This window comes from Trichoderma camerunense, assembly GCF_050948025.1.
Source record: "Trichoderma camerunense strain CBS 138272 chromosome Unknown V8C40scaffold_2, whole genome shotgun sequence".
NCBI classification, from domain to species: Eukaryota; Fungi; Ascomycota; class Sordariomycetes; order Hypocreales; family Hypocreaceae; genus Trichoderma; species Trichoderma camerunense.
The window spans coordinates 1,102,692-1,122,044 of NW_028145368.1; the positions used below are offsets into that span (position 1 = coordinate 1,102,692).

The 19,353-nt window shown below is 52.3% G+C and overlaps 6 protein-coding genes across 6 annotated transcripts; 4 read left to right on the top strand and 2 right to left on the bottom strand.

Annotated features, from left to right (window-relative positions):
- The first annotated feature begins 3,860 nt into the window (after window positions 1-3,860).
- On the top strand, window positions 3,861-5,414 carry V8C40DRAFT_94570 (NAD-dependent epimerase/dehydratase family protein). The gene is made up of 3 exons (XM_083223643.1): window positions 3,861-4,214; window positions 4,308-4,608; window positions 4,675-5,414. Exons 1-3 carry the CDS (start codon window positions 4,010-4,012, stop codon window positions 5,297-5,299), a joined length of 1,131 nt encoding a protein of 376 aa, XP_083077771.1. The 5' UTR covers window positions 3,861-4,009; the 3' UTR covers window positions 5,300-5,414.
- Window positions 5,415-6,444: 1,030 nt separating this feature from the next.
- On the top strand, window positions 6,445-7,848 carry V8C40DRAFT_94540 (uncharacterized protein). Its single transcript, XM_083223642.1, has 2 exons — window positions 6,445-6,738; window positions 7,139-7,848. Exons 1-2 carry the CDS (start codon window positions 6,685-6,687, stop codon window positions 7,649-7,651), a joined length of 567 nt encoding a protein of 188 aa, XP_083077772.1. The 5' UTR covers window positions 6,445-6,684; the 3' UTR covers window positions 7,652-7,848.
- Window positions 7,849-7,874: 26 nt separating this feature from the next.
- On the bottom strand, window positions 7,875-9,546 carry V8C40DRAFT_232698 (uncharacterized protein). The gene is made up of 2 exons (XM_083213197.1): window positions 8,933-9,546; window positions 7,875-8,797 (listed from the first exon to the last, which is right to left on the bottom strand). Exons 1-2 carry the CDS (start codon window positions 9,020-9,022, stop codon window positions 8,372-8,374), a joined length of 516 nt encoding a protein of 171 aa, XP_083077773.1. The 5' UTR covers window positions 9,023-9,546; the 3' UTR covers window positions 7,875-8,371.
- A 586-nt stretch (window positions 9,547-10,132) lies between these two features.
- V8C40DRAFT_232700 (Cu/Pi carrier) lies at window positions 10,133-11,984 on the top strand. Its single transcript, XM_083213198.1, has 4 exons — window positions 10,133-10,347; window positions 10,579-10,913; window positions 10,979-11,767; window positions 11,830-11,984. Exons 2-4 carry the CDS (start codon window positions 10,626-10,628, stop codon window positions 11,899-11,901), a joined length of 1,149 nt encoding a protein of 382 aa, XP_083077774.1. The 5' UTR covers window positions 10,133-10,347; window positions 10,579-10,625; the 3' UTR covers window positions 11,902-11,984.
- Window positions 11,985-15,767: 3,783 nt separating this feature from the next.
- V8C40DRAFT_94828 (uncharacterized protein) lies at window positions 15,768-16,597 on the bottom strand. The gene has a single exon (XM_083223646.1). The coding sequence runs from the start codon at window positions 16,386-16,388 to the stop codon at window positions 15,858-15,860; it is 531 nt and encodes a 176-aa protein (XP_083077775.1). The 5' UTR covers window positions 16,389-16,597; the 3' UTR covers window positions 15,768-15,857.
- V8C40DRAFT_94819 (ubiquitin carboxyl-terminal hydrolase family protein) lies at window positions 16,533-19,303 on the top strand. The gene is made up of 4 exons (XM_083223645.1): window positions 16,533-16,714; window positions 16,855-16,998; window positions 17,077-17,090; window positions 17,155-19,303. Exons 1-4 carry the CDS (start codon window positions 16,676-16,678, stop codon window positions 19,181-19,183), a joined length of 2,226 nt encoding a protein of 741 aa, XP_083077776.1. The 5' UTR covers window positions 16,533-16,675; the 3' UTR covers window positions 19,184-19,303.
- Window positions 19,304-19,353: the final 50 nt, after the last annotated feature.

The following is a 19,353-nucleotide window of genomic DNA, read 5'->3' on the forward strand; positions in this document are numbered from 1 at the left end:
CTACCCATGTCATTGTGGCTTGCAGAACCTTGCCAAAATGGACGGACCGGAGTGTATTGAATTTCCGGCATATCCTAGGCCTGATCCAGACGGCAAAAGGTTTTGTAAACCAGGCATACGAATACAACTGCTTGTTTGTATCGCCATACGGACATGTCCAGATATGGATTTGATTTGCAAAAGAAAGGGAGCCGTATGCACAATGCAACCGACGCGGAAATATACCCGACCAAATCCCCGTGTCCCCTGAGGGCACCAGAAAGGCTTGGACAGCCCCCGTGACGATGGGTGGTAGATTGGGTGCTGCACCGGAGCGGATCCTTGCCATGCTGCTCTTCTTTTTCATTCGCGAGGCTCTGGGACATGCCGCTCGAGATGGGACATCATCACACCGTAGCAGTTCTGCGGCTGATGCTAGCGTGCAGCTTGATCAAGCGGCACCCTTGACAAAGTGACAAAGGTATTCCACACGTCCAGGGATGAGGGCGATCTGTCTGCTGGGGCTGCGCCTTTAACCATTCTCTTTTCTTCACCCTTGTGTTTGTATCGTAGTGCGGTAGTACAGATACAGTAGTAGGGGCAATGTCATCGGTGCTAGGTAGTACAGGTAGACCAGGTAGACCGAGTTGGCAGCTTCAGATTATGCTTTTCCGTCTTCTACACCTCGGTCTAGGCTTTCAGACACTGCGGAGCAGGCAAAGAGCTGAGCATGAAACACACAACACAAACATGGCGCTATTTGTTCATGACTCGTCGTTGGATATCTGCTGCATTGGTGCCTTGCAGGTGAGAAGATAGTCCATGAAAAGTGTGGTGGAGTTGAGCAAGCCCGCAGTTGGGGGACGGCCAACCCTTGGACTTGGTGGCGTCCAAGAGCCTACAAGGAGCACAAACAGAGAGTTGGCAAAATCCAACCCGGAGGATAAGGTGCTATCCTTGCCAGTCTCCCTCATGCCTGTATGAGTAAACTCCGTACTCCGCTGGCATGTGCATATGACTTCCGCAGGTACCAGCAGCGTGTGTTGCTGCCAGTATCGTATGCACAAGGACAGGACTCCAACACACTAGTAAGTCGTACTTTGAGAGGCGAACAATGGGTCTCCCTGCTTCAACGCCCGCGATTTCCTGTCTCACTCGTATGTGCACTGCATCCTTGGCAAGAGGCGAATAAGCCCACCATCCAAGGGACGCCTCCTGCATGTGGCAGTCAAGGAGGGCTCAAAACGTGTGTTTGACTCCGTACAACCCACGAGAGGCAGAGCGAAGGCATGGATGTGGGTCTTTGGATTTCCCTCCCTGCGCTTCGTAAAACAAGCCTGTGGGTTGACTGTTTGTAAGCCACCGTGCTTCTCCAACTGTATTCTGCAGAGACATGGGATAAGAAACGTAGGCTCCGTATCGTGTTTGAACATACCACTAGGTATGTTCAACTTCTACTGTACCGTCCTGTGGTTGATGTACGAGTAGACAGAGACAGAGCGCATGAAGAGAAAGTTGGCCGACAAAATGCGGTCTGTTTCGTTTGTCTCAGACGTCGAGTCATTGGCTGAAAGCACCCTCTTCTAGAACGACGCTTGGAACATATCCAGTGAACCCCGCACCCCACGTCGCCAGTGCTTTGCTCGACAGATGAGAAGACGTCAAAGGATTCAAAGCTGACAGCACTTGATATGCACGTACTCACGCCAGCTGGTCTTGGGCTCTCGTTGCCCGTCCCAAGCGCTGGGGTCCGTCCCGGCGGGCCCTCTATATTACTCGGCCGGCGATGATCCAAGTATAGGCAAGGCAAAAGAGTACGAGTAGTAAATCCATCGCTCTGCTGAGAGCAATAGTGCCATGTTACGGCCGCCAGTCGCCCGTTCGGAGCGGTTCGTCCCACCTAAGGGCTGCACATGGCGCAACAAAGTCCCACTGCTTAGTGTCACAAGGGCAAAGGCCAGAAAGCGATTGCTCAAAGGTGGTGGCGCCACTCATTATTCCGGTCGGGCGGCGGCGTCGGGTCGGGTCGCAGATTGGATGCAGAAAGTACATATTTGCACATGTCATGTTGCCGGAGTTGCTGCCATCAAGGGATTCGCAGACGGATTTCAATATCCGGTCGTATTAGCGAGCAATCTTGACCTGTCCTATGGGTACGAGCATGCAGCCCGGAATTACTTGCACAAGCAACGTAATGACAGAACGATAAGGGAGCCATGTCCAAGGTGTTGTTGCTATTTGTGGTGCCTAGATGCCGTACTGGCTGAGTCGCAGGATCAACCTAGGAGAGGGAAAGGTGAGACATGATGCGCATTGCGGTGAACCTAGACCTTTGGGTTCCCACTTAAACAAGAGCAGCAAGACGCTTCGCTGTGCTTGGCAGACTCGAAGCAGCTCTCGAGACATGAAAACTCGGCCGACTGCGCTGTATGGCAAATAATTACAGTCCGCTTAACCCGCTACGTCGGTGGGGATGTCGGCAGGGATGCTGGGACCTGGCAGCGGTTAGCCGCTTCGAGATGTCAAGTACTGGGTAGGACCAAGTACGAGTAACACATCCGTCCTCGTACAGAAGAGCACTTGGGCTGGACAATTTCGCTCACTGCAGCTGTCAGTTGTTTGCTGGGTGAGTCTTCTGTGTGGATGGTCAACCCGGGGAACAGGGGAAGTTGACAAGGTCCAGCGCCTCGGAACTGTGCTGCTTTGGACCGAGTGAGTCCTGCTGTATAGTGGCTTGAGGCCATCGTCAGCACTGTGTCGTGTCGTGTCGTCCAGGCCCTGTCTCATTGTCCAGTCACAGCCCATGCGTGCCTGGATGTGCCTGGAACACTCCCGCAATGCTCGCTCGGTACTTGTACTTGTTACGAGTATGGCTTGGATGGACGGCGACAAAGATGACGGCCTGCTAATTACATTGACAAGAGTGGCCCGGCCTAGCTTCGGCTAACACCCTGTCCCGCGGACCAGAGCCTGTCCTCGTACCTGTGTAATGGCTGACAAGTTCCAATTACCCCATACTCATCAAATTCATATGGACCACCGGACATCGTCACTGTCGCCGATACAGTAGCAGGACAAGACAAGACGAGACAAGACGGCGAATGATGCCCGGCACAGCCATTTTGACAGGTGCTTGGCAGATACAGTACATGAGCCATGCCCACCTGGGAGTACCTCCGTAATTACCTTGGCGGGTTACCTAGCATCAATGACATGACATGACACGACAGCTTTGGCGGTGGAAGACAGCAGCATAACGCAGCACTGCACTGCACTGCACTGCACTGACACGGCGGTGCGTTTTCTTGTCTGCTACTGTACTGTAGTGGGGGGCCTTTGGCGCTGGCTGGTGGCTCCGTAACGGGCACTTTTACGTGTATGGATGGACTGGATTCTTCAAGGCGGCGGTAAATAGGCCAAACCCCTCCATGACCAATCCCTCGATCCGTCCATTCAAGTCCAAGCTACCTTGTCTTCCTTGCCTTGCTCTGCCTTATCCACCCATCCCTCCGTCTCAGGCACTTGGCTTGGTCTCACCTGCGAGATACAAAAGTTTGCCTTTCTGCCCTCGCCTCGGCTTCCGCTTCGGCTTCCTGGCACAGTGCGTTTCTCTTCTCTCGTCTCGCAGTCTCAGGTTTTGGTTTTCCTCCGGCAGTTGTGTGGGTGATCCGGGATCCTGTACCGAACCGACTCCTCAACAGGTCAACAGCTTACCCGTACCTTGCTTTTAGTACCCAAGGCTGCCTGCGACCTCCCTCTTTTCCTCCTCTCCCTCTCTCTCTCTTGTCCATCTTGAGCCTTCAGCATATTGTTACTTCGCCAAACACCTGAGCAGCGACATCCGATCAGCCTCACCCCTTGGCTACGCTGTTCTTTTCCAAACTCGAATAAGAAAAAAAAATAAGAGCGTAGGGGAGGGTGAAACGCAGCCGCTAATTCGAAACCGTGGCCCGCCACTGCGCGTTCTAACGACCATCTCGCTACCACGCAGTCTCGCGCCTCTTCGACCGCCACAGGAGCAGCTTCGAAAATGGCTGACGAGAAGCCGTCGGTCCTAATCATTGGAGGCTTGGGCTATATCGGCCGCTTCCTCGCCCAGCACATCCACCAGAACAATCTTGCCTCCGAAGTCCGTCTTGTCGACAAGGTGCTGCCCCAGCTCGCCTGGCTGGCACCCGAGTTTTCGGAAGCTTGCGCCCAGAGCAAGTTCATGCAGGCCGACGCTAGCAAGCCGGGTAATTAACCGTCTTTCATTTTGTCCATTCTTCGGGGTTGCTACTCTGCCCACGAACCATCATGGCTAACAACGTTTATGCTGCTTGAAACAGAGGCTCTAGTTAAAGTGTTCGATCGACCCGATGGCAAGCAGTGGGACTATGTCTTCAACTGCGGTGGAGAGACAAGATATTCCCAGGAAGACGAGGTCTACAAGTTGAGGTCTTTGGATCTTTCCATTGCCGTTGCCGAGGAAGCTGCCAAACGCAAGGTCAAGGCGTTTATCGAACTTAGCACAGGCATGGTGTACAAGTCGGATTCGTCACCGAGCAAAGAAGGGGATAAGCTGAAGCCGTGGAGCAAGATTGCCGTTTTCAAACTGCAGGCAGAGGAGGCATTGGCCAAAATTGAAGGGTAAGCCACACTGGGTCCGCCTCTCGGCTCCGTGTCTTGTTTTATCTAACAACGGTGTGCCTACAGGCTTAACCTCGCGGTTGTTCGTCTCCCCCATGTGTACGGCCCTTATGCTTCTCAGTGGGTTGCGACAGCCCTATGCATGGCTCGCGTTTATCAGCATCTCGAAGGGGAAATGAAGTGGCTGTGGACCAAGGACCTGCGAACTAACACAGCGCACATCCACGATGTAGTCCGAGCCCTTTGGGACACTGCTACCTGGTATGACGCCGGCAAGGCCAAATGGAACGAGAGCGAGATGGGCAAGGTGCCCATATTCAACGTGGTGGACAAGGGCGCCACTACGCAAGGAACCATGGCTGACATTATCGGCGAAATCTTCAAAATCGAGACGGGCTTCCAAGGACAGTTGATCAGCACCTTTGCGAGAATGAACCTCGACAGCGTCGTGGATGATGTTAATGACGAGATTCTTGGCCCCTGGGCCGATCTGCTTTCCGACGCCGGCATTACACGACCGGGTCCCCTGACGCCATTCATGGAGAAGGAACTCCTCAAAGATACCGACCTCAGCATGGATGGCAGCAGGCTGGAGGAAATCTTGGGCTTCAAGTACGAGAAGCCAGTCATCACAAAAGAGCTTATCGAAGAAGTCATTGAGAGCTACAAGCAGATGAAGTGGTGGCCATGAGAGAGAGGTTGAGCAGAGCCTCACACGGCACTTGGAGTGTGAGAAATCAGAAGCATGGCCAAATGGCCGATTCGACGCCGAAATCGTATTACTTTTTGACAGGTATGCATATTTGAAAAGCAAGCGGCCGATTGACGCCCAAGCAGACTTCGTGGCTGAACAGCTTATGGAAGGGGACGGATGGTCCCCTGAAGTAAGGAAACAACACCAGGCGTGGTAGTCTTGGGATTCATGGCGATAATGACTGAGGATTTAAACGAGCCAGGAAGCGCCTTCTGGTTGATGTATCATTAGATATCCACATGGTTCCGGAAGAAGTAGCACGATATCCGCCCGGGGTTGAGTTCAAATACAGATGCAGGGCTTGTCTTTTTTTTGTCTTTTTCATTTTTATTTCAGGATATCTCCCCATTTGGTTTCTATTCTTGTTACATTTATTCTGAAGATATCAAGGGGTCGATGGGATACGGGTAATGGGTTATGGTCTGTTGTTGGTGCCTATTGGCAATTGCCGAGTGTGTGAGGAGGTATGCTGTTTACCCGTGCTATTTTACACATGTTACTAGGGGCTTTTCTTTGCCAACAATATGATGTTTATTAGACATAATACGGCTCTTCTCATATGACTCTCTACCTAGTACTCTGAGCATTTTTTTGGGAATTATCATATCCCTATGGTAGATGTTACAGGAAGCTAGCTACGTTACCATATGCCAGCATTTCTTGTGATGTTTGCGTAGGTACGCTCGGTGTACTTGCTGGTATCAAGACCGAGATGGGGTCAATGCTATACAGGCCCAAGCTTGGTAGTGCCGGATCAATAGGGACGTACCAACCTCGGGCCCGTCACTTAGCAAGTATAAAAGTGCCTCAGTTTGTAAATCTTGTCAAAATCCGGCGCAATTCCTGTTGACGACGGCTAATTGAACCCCATCAGATGTCATTTCGAGCAAGAGGGGCACGAGCAACCAGTCGAAATGGGGGAGGAGACTGGCCTCCATTAGGCACTTTGGGGAGATGGGGGAGGATCTTTTAGCGGACTAGGCCCGGTTACTCAGCTCATGGCTTAGTGCCTGTTTGGGAGAGTGTCGCCAGGGTGTGCATTGCATGTGAGGACTAGCCAGAGACGCCTCGGAAGATGGCGACCAGTTGGTGCAGCGGAAAAGCGCTGCAAGCTTGTGATAGTTCCCACCAGAGCTTGCATTTAATGCGCACGACTTGCACCCTCTTTGGGCCACCCTCTTTTTTTGTTCGAAGGAGCCCCAACTCTTTTTTGTTTTCTGTATTTCTCACTCTCTCACTCTCACTCTCTTCTCTCTTCTCTCTTGTTTCTTCTTCTTCTTTCTCTTGGTTACCAGGCTAAGTGAAGCCCAACAACCGCAATCATGGCTGCCCCCTCGAGCAAGACCCTTAAGAACCTCAATGGCAAATGGACCATGGTAAGAAGCTCCAGAATTCCAATTCCCCGACATCCCCCTTGCCTATTTCACTGTCACTTGCGTCTGGCCCCCTGGCCTCCAGCGGAAGCGCCCGCCAAGAGGGGGATTTGGTTTACCCCTCCCCCACTATGAGAGCTTCTCTCGTCACCTGGCGAAAAAAAACCAGCGCCAACCGCGCTCCCTGAGTGATGATGAGCTTCTCTCGTTCTACTAGCTGGGAAGGGGAAGCTGGCTAGCAGTTAGAGCGGATGACATCGTGATGGGCAAGTGACGATGTGTACACCCGGAAAAGTGATTGTGTATCACTTTGCCCCTCCGTGTCTTCCGACGGAATTGTCTCTATAAAATGACATCAGCACGGGAGAAGCATATCCACTAACGAACGGCACACAACACGCAGAACAAGACGCTCTCCGACTCCTCGGAGCCGGTGCTCTCCCTGCAGGGCGTCGGCTACCTGATCCGCAAGGGCATCAGCCTGGCCACCATCACCATCGAGGTCGAGCAGTACGAGGGCCCGCCCAAGCCGCCCAACACCGCCGCCGACGTCGTCACGCACATCGACATCAAGCAGTCCGCGTCGGGCCTGTCGAGCACGCAGGAGAACCGCTGCTTCGACAACTTCCCGCGCGACCACACCGACTGGCTGTTTGGTACCGTGACGGGCCGCAGCCGCTGGGTGAGCCTGGACGAGGTCACTGACGAGTTCCTCAAGAAGGGCTGGGAGGTCGAGGGCGAGGGTCAGAGCTTCATCACCAATATTGCTGAGAACAAGGAGAAGGGCTGGGTTGCCGAGCAGGTCTGGGGATTCCAGATTGTCGATGGCGAGCGCAGATACTGCAGACATGTTGTTGTGACCAAGGGAGCGGAGCGGGCTCAGATCCGACTCGTCTACGACTTTAACGAAGAGTAAAGGGGGTGCTTTTGTGACAGGTGCATATTTTGATATCATATGGAAGAGCTGACAGCCTTCATGTTTGTTTCTCCAAGAATACATAAAGAGAGTAGCTATACAGTACCCTAACTTGGTTATTCAAAGCTTTAGTAACTACGTGAAGTCAAACCTACCTGTGTCGTAACGGGACGCTGAGGAAGCATCATTTGTCTATCATAGCCTTTAAAGTGTCTTGTCACTTCCACGACCATCTCCTTGATATTAATACATGTGCAGGTCAGTACTACCTTAGGTAATATATTGTGCGTTATGTAACTTGAAAACTGGATGCTGGATGTTCAATTTGGTGGTGGGAAAAGCTGCCCCTTGCATAAGCACTTAACATTTATAAAGAGGCACCCTTTCCAGGAAGGTGTTTTTTAGACGTGATTTATTCCGATATAGTGTTGAACCCAACGTCATGAGTAGCTGTATCTGCATGCACTGCAGCTTGTCTTCTTCATGAACAAAACAGTCCTTTTCACCACGCTTTGCACAAATTACTTTCCGGCTGCCTTCATTAGGTGCAAGCAAACAAGCCCAATAGAAGTTCCAACGCATGTTGAATATGGCCAAATGTCTTCCAAACGCCGTCTAGGGCCTCAAAAAGCGCACATGCTGCCCACCCATCCGCCGTAAAGATACGGGTCTGCCCTGTTTCGAATTCAACCCGCTGCCCCCAATCCCTCAGCAGCTCACTTAAGCAGGCCGCCTCTTGACAAACTCTTCCAAGTCCTGCACCGTCGCCACACCCAGCACAAATCTCCGGTTCTCATCCGTGATGACAGCAAACTCTTCCTTCCATGTCCCGTCGTTCTTGTCGCCGCGGAAAAAGGCCTCGAGCTCCTCCAGCGGGGTCTGCATGGTGATGACCCGATACGTGCGGCCTTTGCGCTGGAACCGTGTCATGGCGGCGGAGAGGGGGTCGCTGGGTTGGACGCGGCCGGCCTCGAGGAGGGATTGCAGGTGGGGGATGGAGATGTAGCCGAGCAGGGCGCGGGTTTCCGAATCGACGATGGTGAGGTGTGTGTACTCGCGCTCAAAGGCTGACATCATGGCGAGGGAGATTGCGTCAGACGGGTTGAGAGAGAGGGCGGCAGGAGGGTCAAGATCTTCGACTGTGGCCTGCGAGAGGAGAAATTCTGTCAGCTGAGAATTCGATTGATGTAGAGCGACACATTGGCAAAGCTTGAGCACTCCTTGAATACATGGGATGTTCTAGGCGCATGCCGAGTCGCCAAAGGTCGTTGTCCAACTTACGCCTCGATATCTTGAAGACCAGGCCGTGGAGAAGGGAGCGGTCGCCGCGGGGCCAGCCGAGGCGGGCTGATGCGTCAATGTGGTGGCCATGGCTAATGTCTGATGCTCGCTCTGCTTTGGGGCCGAATGCGATGGTGTTGTAGAAACAAAAGATTTTCCTTGTCTGGCCTTGAAGCAAAGATGACTCTGGCGGCAGATATTGGCAAATCGCTGGGGTCAATTGAGCCACCGCGGGGCGTGATTAGCTCAGCATCCAATGGCCTATTTCGGCGGGGTTGTCGCTGGGCTTGGAACTGTATAATTTCATGTGATGACCTCTTTCATAACATCGATCTTTTATGTTAGCTACCTAGTTTCTGGGAATAAACCTGTACTCTAGTAGGAGACTCCATTAGAGATAGAAACAAGATAATTCATTCCTGCATCGACTAGTAAAAGTTACCCATTGTTTTGTGTTTTGAATGCGGCATCACATGTCTACTTACCCAGCAGAATCGCTCCCATAAGCTCTCGAAAAAGGCATTGAAGAGAGGAATGATTGATAGAACAAGGGCCAACTCGAAACTCAATGTCGCATGAGTGCATCCTTATCGCATTTCTTCAGCCCCTATGTATGCGTCTGTTTCGGGATATGTATCGTCTGCGACGTTCTTGGTCTTTTGTGGACACCGTCTTTAACTCCGAATCGTCCCGCTTCGCCTTCGCATGGCTCTCCGGCACGCCTGGCAAGTGGAGTATTTCATGTGAAGCTCCTAGCCGGTCCGTGCGGTTTCTCGATCGATGCTATCGGGTTTTATGGATGACGATCTTTGGTTCATGCCCAGTAATACCGCAGCTTGTGCCGATGCTGCAGCCTCGGTATTATATGGACGAATATGCTGAAAGCCATACAGCTTCGGTCAAAAAGCCACGAGATTCGGCTTCCATTATCATTAAACTCTGTGCCTGAAAAGCAGCTGTATCAAAGTCGCGATTGATCCGACAGCTCCCATGGCAGATTATAATACGCTTCTGAATCTGGACATTGGTGGGGCAGAGAGCTACTTCCACTACGGAGGGCCAACCCCATAGCGGCTCCGTACCTCCAAGCCGTGTTTTAGTACCTCGACTTCATTGATCGCTCGCTGCTCGGGCGCTGAGAAGCCGTTATCTTGACGTCGAGTGATGTCACGCTTTTTGCTGCTTTCCAGTCCATGGTGGCCTGGCATGCCTGGTTCCGCGGACTTTATCCGGCAGTGTTACTCGGCTTGTTCCTTCCTGCGACATTTATAACTTCTTGAATCCTTTACGCAACTTGTCTGTATTGCCTCATTTCCTCTCCTTGCATTCCATCTCGCGATCCCCGCTGCATAGGCAATTGTCGCGTGCCAGTCGGCTACTTACCACATATAGGCACAAGTGACAGGTGTGGCCCTGTAAGTTTCTCTCCGTTGACAGAAGTGGCTGCTCTTAAAGCTGCCAGTTGCGCCAGCTGCTCTTCTACGGCCCTTCTTCATCCCCTCTCCGCGTAGCCACAAGAGCGTAGTCGCTTCTAGCACGTTTCCCACGTTTCCCTCCTTCTCCCCAAGTCCTTGTACATGTCACGATCCTACCTAGGCAATTGGACACTTGCAGCGTTCTAATTGCAGTTTCAATCGGCTTCATAGGCAAACCTCTGCTGTCGGAAACTTCGGCGCGCCAATCACCTCTCGGCATGGCACATCTCTATCCCAGGGCTGATGCCTTGAAAGGCGCCTTCTTCAGCCCAGCATCTACAAATCAGAAATCACAGAATACGGCGACTCCTCTCCAGGCTCGCCCTGAGCTCTACGGAGCTTGGTCCGTGGTGGACAACGCCAAAGATAAGGCCGTGAAACTGAGCAATGAAGCTACCAAGGAATTCGAAAAGGCCAGTTCCGCAGCGCAAGCCAAGGCCGGAAAGATTGAGCTGTACTCTGGAAAGTATTACGCGGCGTGTACTTTTGGAGGATTGATGGCATGTGTGAGTAACTGATCGTTGCCTCTCATTGTTTGTGCCCCGCGCTCACTCACACGTCTCTTCACCAGGGTCTTACCCACACTGCCGTCACACCTCTTGATTTCGTCAAAACTCGCCGTCAGGTCGACTCATCCCTCTACAAGAGCAACTTTGAAGCATGGGGGAAGATTTACCGTGCTCAAGGCCTCCGTGGCATCTTCACTGGCTGGAGCCCAACCTTCTTTGGTTACTCGGCCCAAGGTGCCTTCAAGTATGGATGGTATGAGTACTTCAAGAAGACATATTCCGACCTTGCTGGTCCGGAAGCTGCCCACAAGTACAAGACTGGTCTGTATCTAGCCGCCTCGGCATCAGCTGAATTCCTCGCCGACATTGCCCTCTGCCCCATGGAAGCTATCAAGGTTCGAATGCAGGGAGGCTCGCCAAACCCCTACACCGGAGCTCTTGATGGATTCAGCAAAATTACTGCAAAGGAAGGTTACGCTGGTCTCTACAAAGGTCTTTATCCCCTCTGGGGCCGTCAAATCCCTTATACCATGATGAAGTTTGCCTCGTTTGAAACTATCGTTGAGATGATCTACGCTCGCCTCCCTGGACAGAAGGATGACTACGGCAAGGCTGCGCAGACCGGTGTCTCCTTCTCTGCTGGTTACCTGGCTGGTATTCTCTGTGCTATCGTTTCCCACCCGGCAGATGTCATGGTCAGTAAGCTTAACTCGGTACGCGAGCCCGGTGAGGGTTTTGGTTCCGCCGTGGGTCGTATCTACAAGGACATTGGCTTCAGAGGTCTGTGGAACGGCTTGCCTATGCGAATTGTCATGATTGGCACCTTGACTGGTCTCCAGTGGATGATTTACGTAAGTGTCTTGTTTGATGAAGATGGGGGGATTGTAGACGTCGTGCTGACCTTGTATCATAGGACTACTTCAAGATCTTCATGGGCTTGCCCACCACTGGCGGCGCCGCCCCGCCCCCCGAGGAGAAGAAATAGAGAGTATAGATGGACAAGACTTGGTAGGTCAAGGGGAGCTTCTTGAGGTCGGATCTGAGTTTGTTTCATGAATTATATTGCAATGTGGTTGAAGTCCATTCCGTTAATGAGTTTAAAAAGGGAGGGGAACATCGTCTTGCGAGTTTTACACCTCCCAAGTCGTTATATAGTTGTAAGAATATATCCATGTATTACATCACCACTACTTACAACATCCTGTCTGGCGGGTGTAGGCCAACTCTATACTTTTTATATCTCCGTATGTCATCCGAATGCGGAAGTGGCAAGTGTTCATTTACAATTTCATGTTGAACCAGTCGGCCGAACCGCTTTCTTTCTACAATCTAGAATGAGACGGAGAATTCGGAGTAAACAATCACGACTGCCACGATTGGCCAGAACGCCGGAGTAAGGACCGCGGAGATATAATGGCATCTTGGAGCACTCCGTAGTTTCTCATTGGAAGCTTAGGACTGGACCAAGGCCTTGGCAAAGCCACGGCCAAGTCGGCAATGGGTATCCGAGAGAGAATGTCCGATTGGCGTTTCTTCACTCCCTCCAGTTCAATATTGCATTTTGGGCCTGTTTGATTGGATACAGCCATAGACACGCATTATTGATTCACATTTTCAACGTAAACGGGCGTGATGTATCCAGTGCTCGCCCAAATCGGCTGCTTAAATCCGCGGGGCAAGGTCTCCGATGCATTTTCGGGCTGCAGGTGTGAGACTCGGGTATATGACTCCACAGAAAACGAGCGGCAGATGGAGAAATGATGAGCAAAGAAGCGAAGGGAAAGGGCCGACTGGGCTGAAGTGGGCGAAAGAGAGAAAAGAGATTTGTCATTGTGTTCGATTCCGAGCCGGATGGCGTGTTGGGTTGCAGCAGAGATACCAGGTCCAGGTGCCTTTCAGGGCTGGCAAACGGAACGGAGGAGCTGGTGGGGATGATGTGCTTGGGTCCTGTCAGGCTATCGTCGCATTATCGATCTGTGGGATGACGTTCCGGTGGAGTAGCACGAGTTGCCTGGGCGTTGAATCTGCGCTCCGTCTTTTGCGTTAGAAGGATGGCAGCAGGATTTCATGTTACGGTTGTTTCCACATTTGTTCTCCGAACGGTCATGTGTTGAACGGTATGAAGATGCAGAACAGAGCTTTCGTCGTTGCCTGCTGTGTTACAGTACAGAGGTATGGATGGTGGAGTGGATGCCTGTGCTATGGTGATCCGGCTGAGAAGCGCAACACGAAGTAAAGGTCATGTTTCTTTTTTTAGAGCGAGAGATGGGGAGACGAGAGGCACACGACCTGTGAAGACGACTATGAGCTACTAGCTTGAGCCCATGTGAATATGTTGGTTGGACAGCACTGGAGCGCTTGTACGGAGCACTACTGTCGAACAACTCAGCTTCAAAGTTCCAGACAGACGGTTGAAGGCTGTCGGTAATAGTACGAGTAGTAACGAATGCACGAGCACCCACAAAACTGTCAGAAACAAGTCTTGTACTGCAAATGTCCATGCACGCAGGTGAAACTGATGCTGCTACAGCGCTCGTACAGGCATTCCACACAAGCTACTGCTGCATGGCATTTAAGCGCCGCCCATTCAAATCATTGCCTGCGGAGCTTGTACAGACCTGAAGGAGCCTGCATTGCAAAGTTCCCTGGTGTCTGGCCGGGGCCCTTTTTTGGTCCAAAGCCACGTTATTTCTCTTGGCTAGCAAGGGGTTCTTCCCCACAACACCACCATGGCGATGCGAGCAAGAACCGCTGCGATTCGTTGCGGCTGTTTGGGAGAGTCGACTCTAGTGCTAAGAGGCCGCTCGAGTACGTGTATAATACACTGTAGTGCCTGGAGGTACCTGCTATACTGTGAGTATCCATGTCCGAACCAAGGCTGGCTGGCATGATTGACAAGGCGGGGGTGGAGGAGGAGGATCGCGGGCGATGATCAGACGGCCAGGACGAAGCAGACGGAGGTCAAAGTGCCTGCATACCGGTATCAACGTGCTCCGTACGGCTAGGCAAAAATAACCTGAAAACCCACAGCGAGAGGGCAAAAAAACATGCCTAGTCATGTGAGGCGATAGGCGAATCTGTCGGTAGAGTTAACGGATTGATAGCATCATAATAGACGCAAAACCACCGATGCGCGATGCTCCGCAGATAGGCAATTTATTGCTTGCAATCAATCGCCATGAGGCACTGTTGCATTCGAGCCCCGAGTACCAATACGGTACATGTGCCTTGCCTTGCTTGTTTCGCCCGCTGTGCCATTGGAAAGAGAAAAAAGGCGGAGCTCAGGCGAAACGAAAACCGCTCGCTGCCCGGGTTGGCGTCATCTTCTGCCAGCCCACTCGGCTAATATGCAACTTTTTTCCCTCTTCTCTGTCTTCTTTCGTAACTTCCGGCGACATATTCTGGCGCGCTGACGAAATGAGGCGTTTGCCGGAGCAGACAAATCAAAGTGTGGCAAAGCTTTTTTGCGAGAATTGAGTTTTTTGTGTCTCAACTCTCCTCGTTTTCCCGACGAGAGCAAGAAAGCAAGAAGACTGGAGTTGGGGATATCCCCTCGTGTATGAGTGCGTGAGAGTACTTGAACGGGGGATCAAATGAAGTGCTCGAACTGAAGATAGCTGATGCATTAGTGCTGGAGCAAGCGTGCCGTACAGGCCACACGAACCCAGCAAGACGCTGCATGGTGTGCATAGCGTCGCATGCAGCAAAGGGAGATGCCTCCGCGTGGCTTACCCCGGATATATCATACGACAAACGCAGCCCAGCTGGATGGGTCTCGTCTCTTGTGCCTCGTGCGTGCGTGTTTTGGTCTCTCCACTTGATCGATGAGGGCCAGTTGCTTTTTGCTGCTAGCGAGGAGCTGGGGGCCAAAACCGAGATTTGCTTTTCAGATGGCATGCTGCAAAGAGCCCTGGATGCCCTTGTTGCGAGACATGTGAGGAGGGTACAGGAATAGCAACATGGCCGAGACATTCTATTACTAGAGACAAAGGGTGAATCCTTCAACAATACTCGTCGATTTCTCCCTTGCGCTCAAAAGGCAAAGTAACCTGAGGTAGCAACTGGATTGCGGGATGGGATATTTTAAGCATCTTGCAGGTGGTATTGAAGCTTTGCCGACCACCACAACGCAACTGTAATTTACCAAGCCCGCATAGGCGCCAGGGATCGGGATGCCAAGGTTTCCAAATTGATCAGTGCCCGTTGGGAATCTCCTCCCGTGGCACACTTACTCGTGCTTTTACCAGTCTGGCAATTGTATTCGCGCGCCGATGCGCAAGTCAAGTCAGTCACCTGAGGCACGGCATATGGGTTGATTACAGAGCAATGGAACCAACAGCTGGCCTGACTCGAGGTTTTGCCGGCCCATTCAACAACTTACACAGCATCAATCTGGCATCATAGCCTTTGACTACAATGTCACCACCTCTTCAGCTGCTCCAAAAAGGGCGTCTCCATCGGGAAGCGATTTTCCCGCCGGGCTGAAATCATAACCTGTAACATACATACAGTACTCGTAACTGCAACCTGAACGCCAGGCACTTCACCTCCCCCAGCGACTTTGCGTCTCTCATTCGTCTCGACACCGCACCGGGCTTTCTTTTCCCCTCCCCCACAGCGAGTGAGTTCTGAGCGGCCAGCCAGACGCCGCTCTAGCGCAGGCCAGCCCACTGCTAGTTTTCCCAAGCCTGCGTCTAGCCTTGCCTGTTTCTTTGCTGGTCTTCCGTTAAATTCGGCGCTAGGGCCCTTCTGGCAGCGCATGGGAACCTAGGCCAACACGCAGAATCTGCCCATCCAGACTTGTACCACTTGCGGTATTAGTCGCTCGAGTCGCCGTGCCACATGAAGGGTGTCGGGTGCGAGAGCCCGTACGAGTAACTGTGCTGGGCTCCCTACTCCGTACTTGTAGTCCCTAGCAGTTGCTAGCACTAGCACGAAGGACTAATTGAAGGTACGGAGCGCTAACTTGAAGGTGAAGGTTTGGGGTACCTCGCCCTCCGCGGCCGCGCGCGTGCTGCGCAAAGTACTGCGGCCACCAGCCAGTGCCAGCCCTGGGCCCTGCAAGCGGCCTGTCCCCACCGGCCCACAGCGAGCTGGGGAGCCCCGAAGAAAGTGCCTGGAGTGAGTCGCGGATAGCGGACTTTGGACTGGGGGGGTTCCAGAAAACCAACTGGACCACTTCCATGCCTGCTGTGCGAGTCTTCCGCGTCCAGACGCATCTCTGCCTTCTTCCCCCATCGCTTTCTTGCTTCTTGCTTCTTTTGCTTCTGCTTCTCCCGCTTCCTCGACCTGCGCTTTTTTGCTCTCTGCCTTTTCTTTCGCCCTATTTTTTGCTGTCTGCGACTCCGTGCGGCGTCTTTTTTCGTCTCCCGCTCGCTCTCGGTTCCTTTCTGTCGGCGCCGAACCGGACTCGCTCTTGTCTCGTACGCTCTCTTCCACCCGAAGCGGCGCTCCAGCCTCCCACGTCGCCATCACGAGCCAAACCCTCTCGCAGAGGGGAAAGGCCCGAAACAGCGGACTGGGCGCTTCTCCGCCAAATTCCCTCTCGTTGATCAACCGCCTTCGACCATTGATTCCTCTGTTTCATCCGAACTTGTCGCCCGCTCGTCGCCTGCATCCTTCGAATGAATAGCCTCGTCCGCCGTCTTCGAATTCGTTGAGCGGCTGTTGCGCGGCTCTGGCTGCTGGAACTTCTTTGTCCTTGACCCACCTCCTTATACTATACCCGACGTCCGGTAGCGATCACATACGACGACACCATGGCCGGATTTTTCAACAAGATTAAAGGCGCGAGCACGGTATGCCCCCTTCCCTATGGACGGTCGTGTTCCTTTCGTTCGCGAGGGAACCTTTTGAGGCGATTGCCATGCTCCTGTGGAGAACGCTGGCATCCCCTGTACCTAAATATGCACAGTTGCTGACAAAACCTCTCCTTCAGCCATCAACCGCTCAAACTACAAAGGAAGTGGTGGCGAAGAAGAAAGATGAAATCGCACCAGAGTTGACCCCGCTTGAGAAGATGCTGCAGAATGCGGGACCCTTACGAGAGGATGCAGCTGACAAGTTCTTTGGCTTCGAAAATGTATGTCGACCATCTCGTTCATCTAGGGATTAGGCCCCTTTCTTGTGTGACTGTCACCATGCTAACATCGCGCCGTAGTTTGGAAACACCTGGTTCGCTTCATCTTGTAGACCCAATCGGCATAGAACCGCATCTCACTAACTTGAATTTGTTTAGCTACTGTAACTCCATCGTACAGGCTTTATTCTACTCCGACCTATTCCGAGAAAATGTAATCAACTATCCATCACTATCACCATCGGATACCCCCAATGGCAGCCGGCCCAAGGTCAACGTCACCCTCCGCCCACCCATGAACCCCACTCCAGCGGCGCAGCAGCCGGCCAAGAAGGGCATCAGCACCAAGGAGGCGATGAAACAGAGGCAGACGCTCAATAATGGCCAACCGGCACCTGGCCAGCCCGCTGTCAAGCCTGAGGATAAGCCAGACACCCCTGAATACAAGAAGAAACAAGCCATGCTCAAGGGCCCAATCCTAGAATTAGCACAGGAAAATGGCATGGCATACGGCATGGACGAGTGTACCTTTACTGGTCTCAAGGACATCTTCCTGGCAGTTCTCCAAAGCAGCACCAGAACAGGAGTCTTGAGTCCCCAGCGCTTCCTTGAGATATTCAAACGCGATAACGAAATGTTCCGAAACTCGATGCACCAGGACGCTCATGAATTCTATGGCCTCGTATTGAATGACGTCATTGCCAACGTCGAGGCAAATGCGAGAAAGATCCAGGAACGTCTGGAAATCAAGGGCTCAAGCGACCTTACGCAGTCGGTACAGAATGCCTTGGGGTCTGCGATGATGAACAACTTACCGACGGGCTATCGCACTCCTGGGACAGGCTGGGTCCACGACATCTTTGAGGGCGTACTGACCTCGGAAACAAAATGCCTGACTTGCGAGACGGCATCACAGAGAGATGAGACTTTCCTCGATCTGTCCATTGATCTCGAAGAGCATTCATCTGTGACATCCTGCCTGCGGAAATTCTCCGCCGAGGAGATGCTCTGCGAGCGAAACAAATTCCACTGCGACCACTGTGGCGGACTACAGGAGGCCGAGAAGCGTATGAAGGTCAAGCGGCTACCGAAAGTACTGACTCTGCATCTCAAGCGATTCAAGTACACCGAGGACTACAGTCGCCTTCAGAAGCTCTTCCATCGCGTTGTATACCCCTATCACCTGCGCATGTTTAACACCACAGAAGACGCAGAGGATCCCGACAGGATGTACGAGCTCTACGCTGTCGTCGTTCACATCGGTGGCAATGCGTACCACGGCCATTACGTCTCCATTATTAAGACTCCTGATCGTGGGTGGGTTTTGTTCGATGACGAGATGGTTGAGCCCGTTGATAAGCACTTTGTCCGCAATTTCTTTGGCGATAAGCCCGGTATGGCGACTGCTTATGTCCTCTTTTATCAAGAGACCACTTTTGAGAAGGTTAGAGAGGAGCAAGAGAGGGAGGGTATGGAAGAAGTGAAGCTCGCAACACAGGCTGCTAATGTCGCGCAAGAGGACGGCGTGGCTAAGGAAGAAACCACCCCACTGAAGCGACAAGTGACACAACCTGTCGTAATGCCGGAGCATGAGTCTCTGGCGAGTCTCGCACATGCTGCAACTGCTCCTGGGCTGGCACATGTACCCACATCACCGATCGTTGAAATGCCACCAGTGAACGAAGCTCCATTTGCAAGCCTGCCAAGGACAAGTACAACTAGGGTGGAAACAAGGTCCAAAGATGACTTGAAGAAAGAAAAGAGGGAACGTGAGGCCGCAGAAAAGGCTGCAGAAAAGGCTGCCAAGCAAGCCGAAAAGGAGCAGGAGAAACTAAGAGAGAAGCAACTCAAAGAAGATGAGAAGAAGCGCAGAGAAGATCATATCAAAGCTATGCAAGCCCGAAGAAATGAGCAAGATGAGCTGCAGAAGGCGCTAGAGGCCAGTAAGAAATCCGCAGCGCAAGAAGAAGCCATTAGAAAGAAGGAAGACGGCGAAGGCTTTGGATTCCTGAGTCGGTCCAAGCGAGGCAGCAAGTCCATGTCGAAGCGCAGCTTTAGCTTCTTCAAAGACAAAAACGGCGCTTTACCGGATGGCGCCATGAATGGCGATGCTCCAGAAAAGGATAAGAAAGCAGGACGCATCAGCATGGGCCTAGGCCGGAAGAAAAGCACATCTTTTCTTTCTTAAACAGAGAGGCAGTGGCCTTGATTTGGAATTTTGAGCTGTCGAATATACTCCAAAGCGCGAGACAGACAGACAGACAACTAAGCATCTAGGAGGGTGTTCGACGACGGCGTATGGCGAATTCGTATGTACGATTGATGACGGGAATATTATGCATTTTACAGCCTTTATCT

Bases quoted from the DNA above. Each gene is read 5' to 3' on its own strand.
- V8C40DRAFT_94828 (XM_083223646.1), bottom strand. From the start codon at position 16,388: ATGGCGACGTGGGAGGCTGGAGCGCCGCTTCGGGTGGAAGAGAGCGTA.
- V8C40DRAFT_232700 (XM_083213198.1), top strand. From the start codon at position 10,626: ATGGCACATCTCTATCCCAGGGCTGATGCCTTGAAAGGCGCCTTCTTC. The intron at 10,914-10,978 runs GTGAGTAACTGA...TCTCTTCACCAG, and splicing joins TTGGAGGATTGATGGCATGT to GGTCTTACCCACACTGCCGT. The intron at 11,768-11,829 runs GTAAGTGTCTTG...CTTGTATCATAG, and splicing joins GTCTCCAGTGGATGATTTAC to GACTACTTCAAGATCTTCAT.
- V8C40DRAFT_94819 (XM_083223645.1), top strand. From the start codon at position 16,676: ATGGCCGGATTTTTCAACAAGATTAAAGGCGCGAGCACG. The intron at 16,715-16,854 runs GTATGCCCCCTT...CCTCTCCTTCAG, and splicing joins AGATTAAAGGCGCGAGCACG to CCATCAACCGCTCAAACTAC.
- V8C40DRAFT_94540 (XM_083223642.1), top strand. From the start codon at position 6,685: ATGGCTGCCCCCTCGAGCAAGACCCTTAAGAACCTCAATGGCAAATGG. The intron at 6,739-7,138 runs GTAAGAAGCTCC...CACAACACGCAG, and splicing joins TCAATGGCAAATGGACCATG to AACAAGACGCTCTCCGACTC.
- V8C40DRAFT_232698 (XM_083213197.1), bottom strand. From the start codon at position 9,022: ATGGCCACCACATTGACGCATCAGCCCGCCTCGGCTGGCCCCGCGGCG. The intron at 8,798-8,932 runs GTAAGTTGGACA...CTCCTCTCGCAG, and splicing joins GGTCTTCAAGATATCGAGGC to GCCACAGTCGAAGATCTTGA.
- V8C40DRAFT_94570 (XM_083223643.1), top strand. From the start codon at position 4,010: ATGGCTGACGAGAAGCCGTCGGTCCTAATCATTGGAGGCTTGGGCTAT. The intron at 4,215-4,307 runs GTAATTAACCGT...TGCTTGAAACAG, and splicing joins GGCCGACGCTAGCAAGCCGG to AGGCTCTAGTTAAAGTGTTC. The intron at 4,609-4,674 runs GTAAGCCACACT...GTGTGCCTACAG, and splicing joins GCATTGGCCAAAATTGAAGG to GCTTAACCTCGCGGTTGTTC.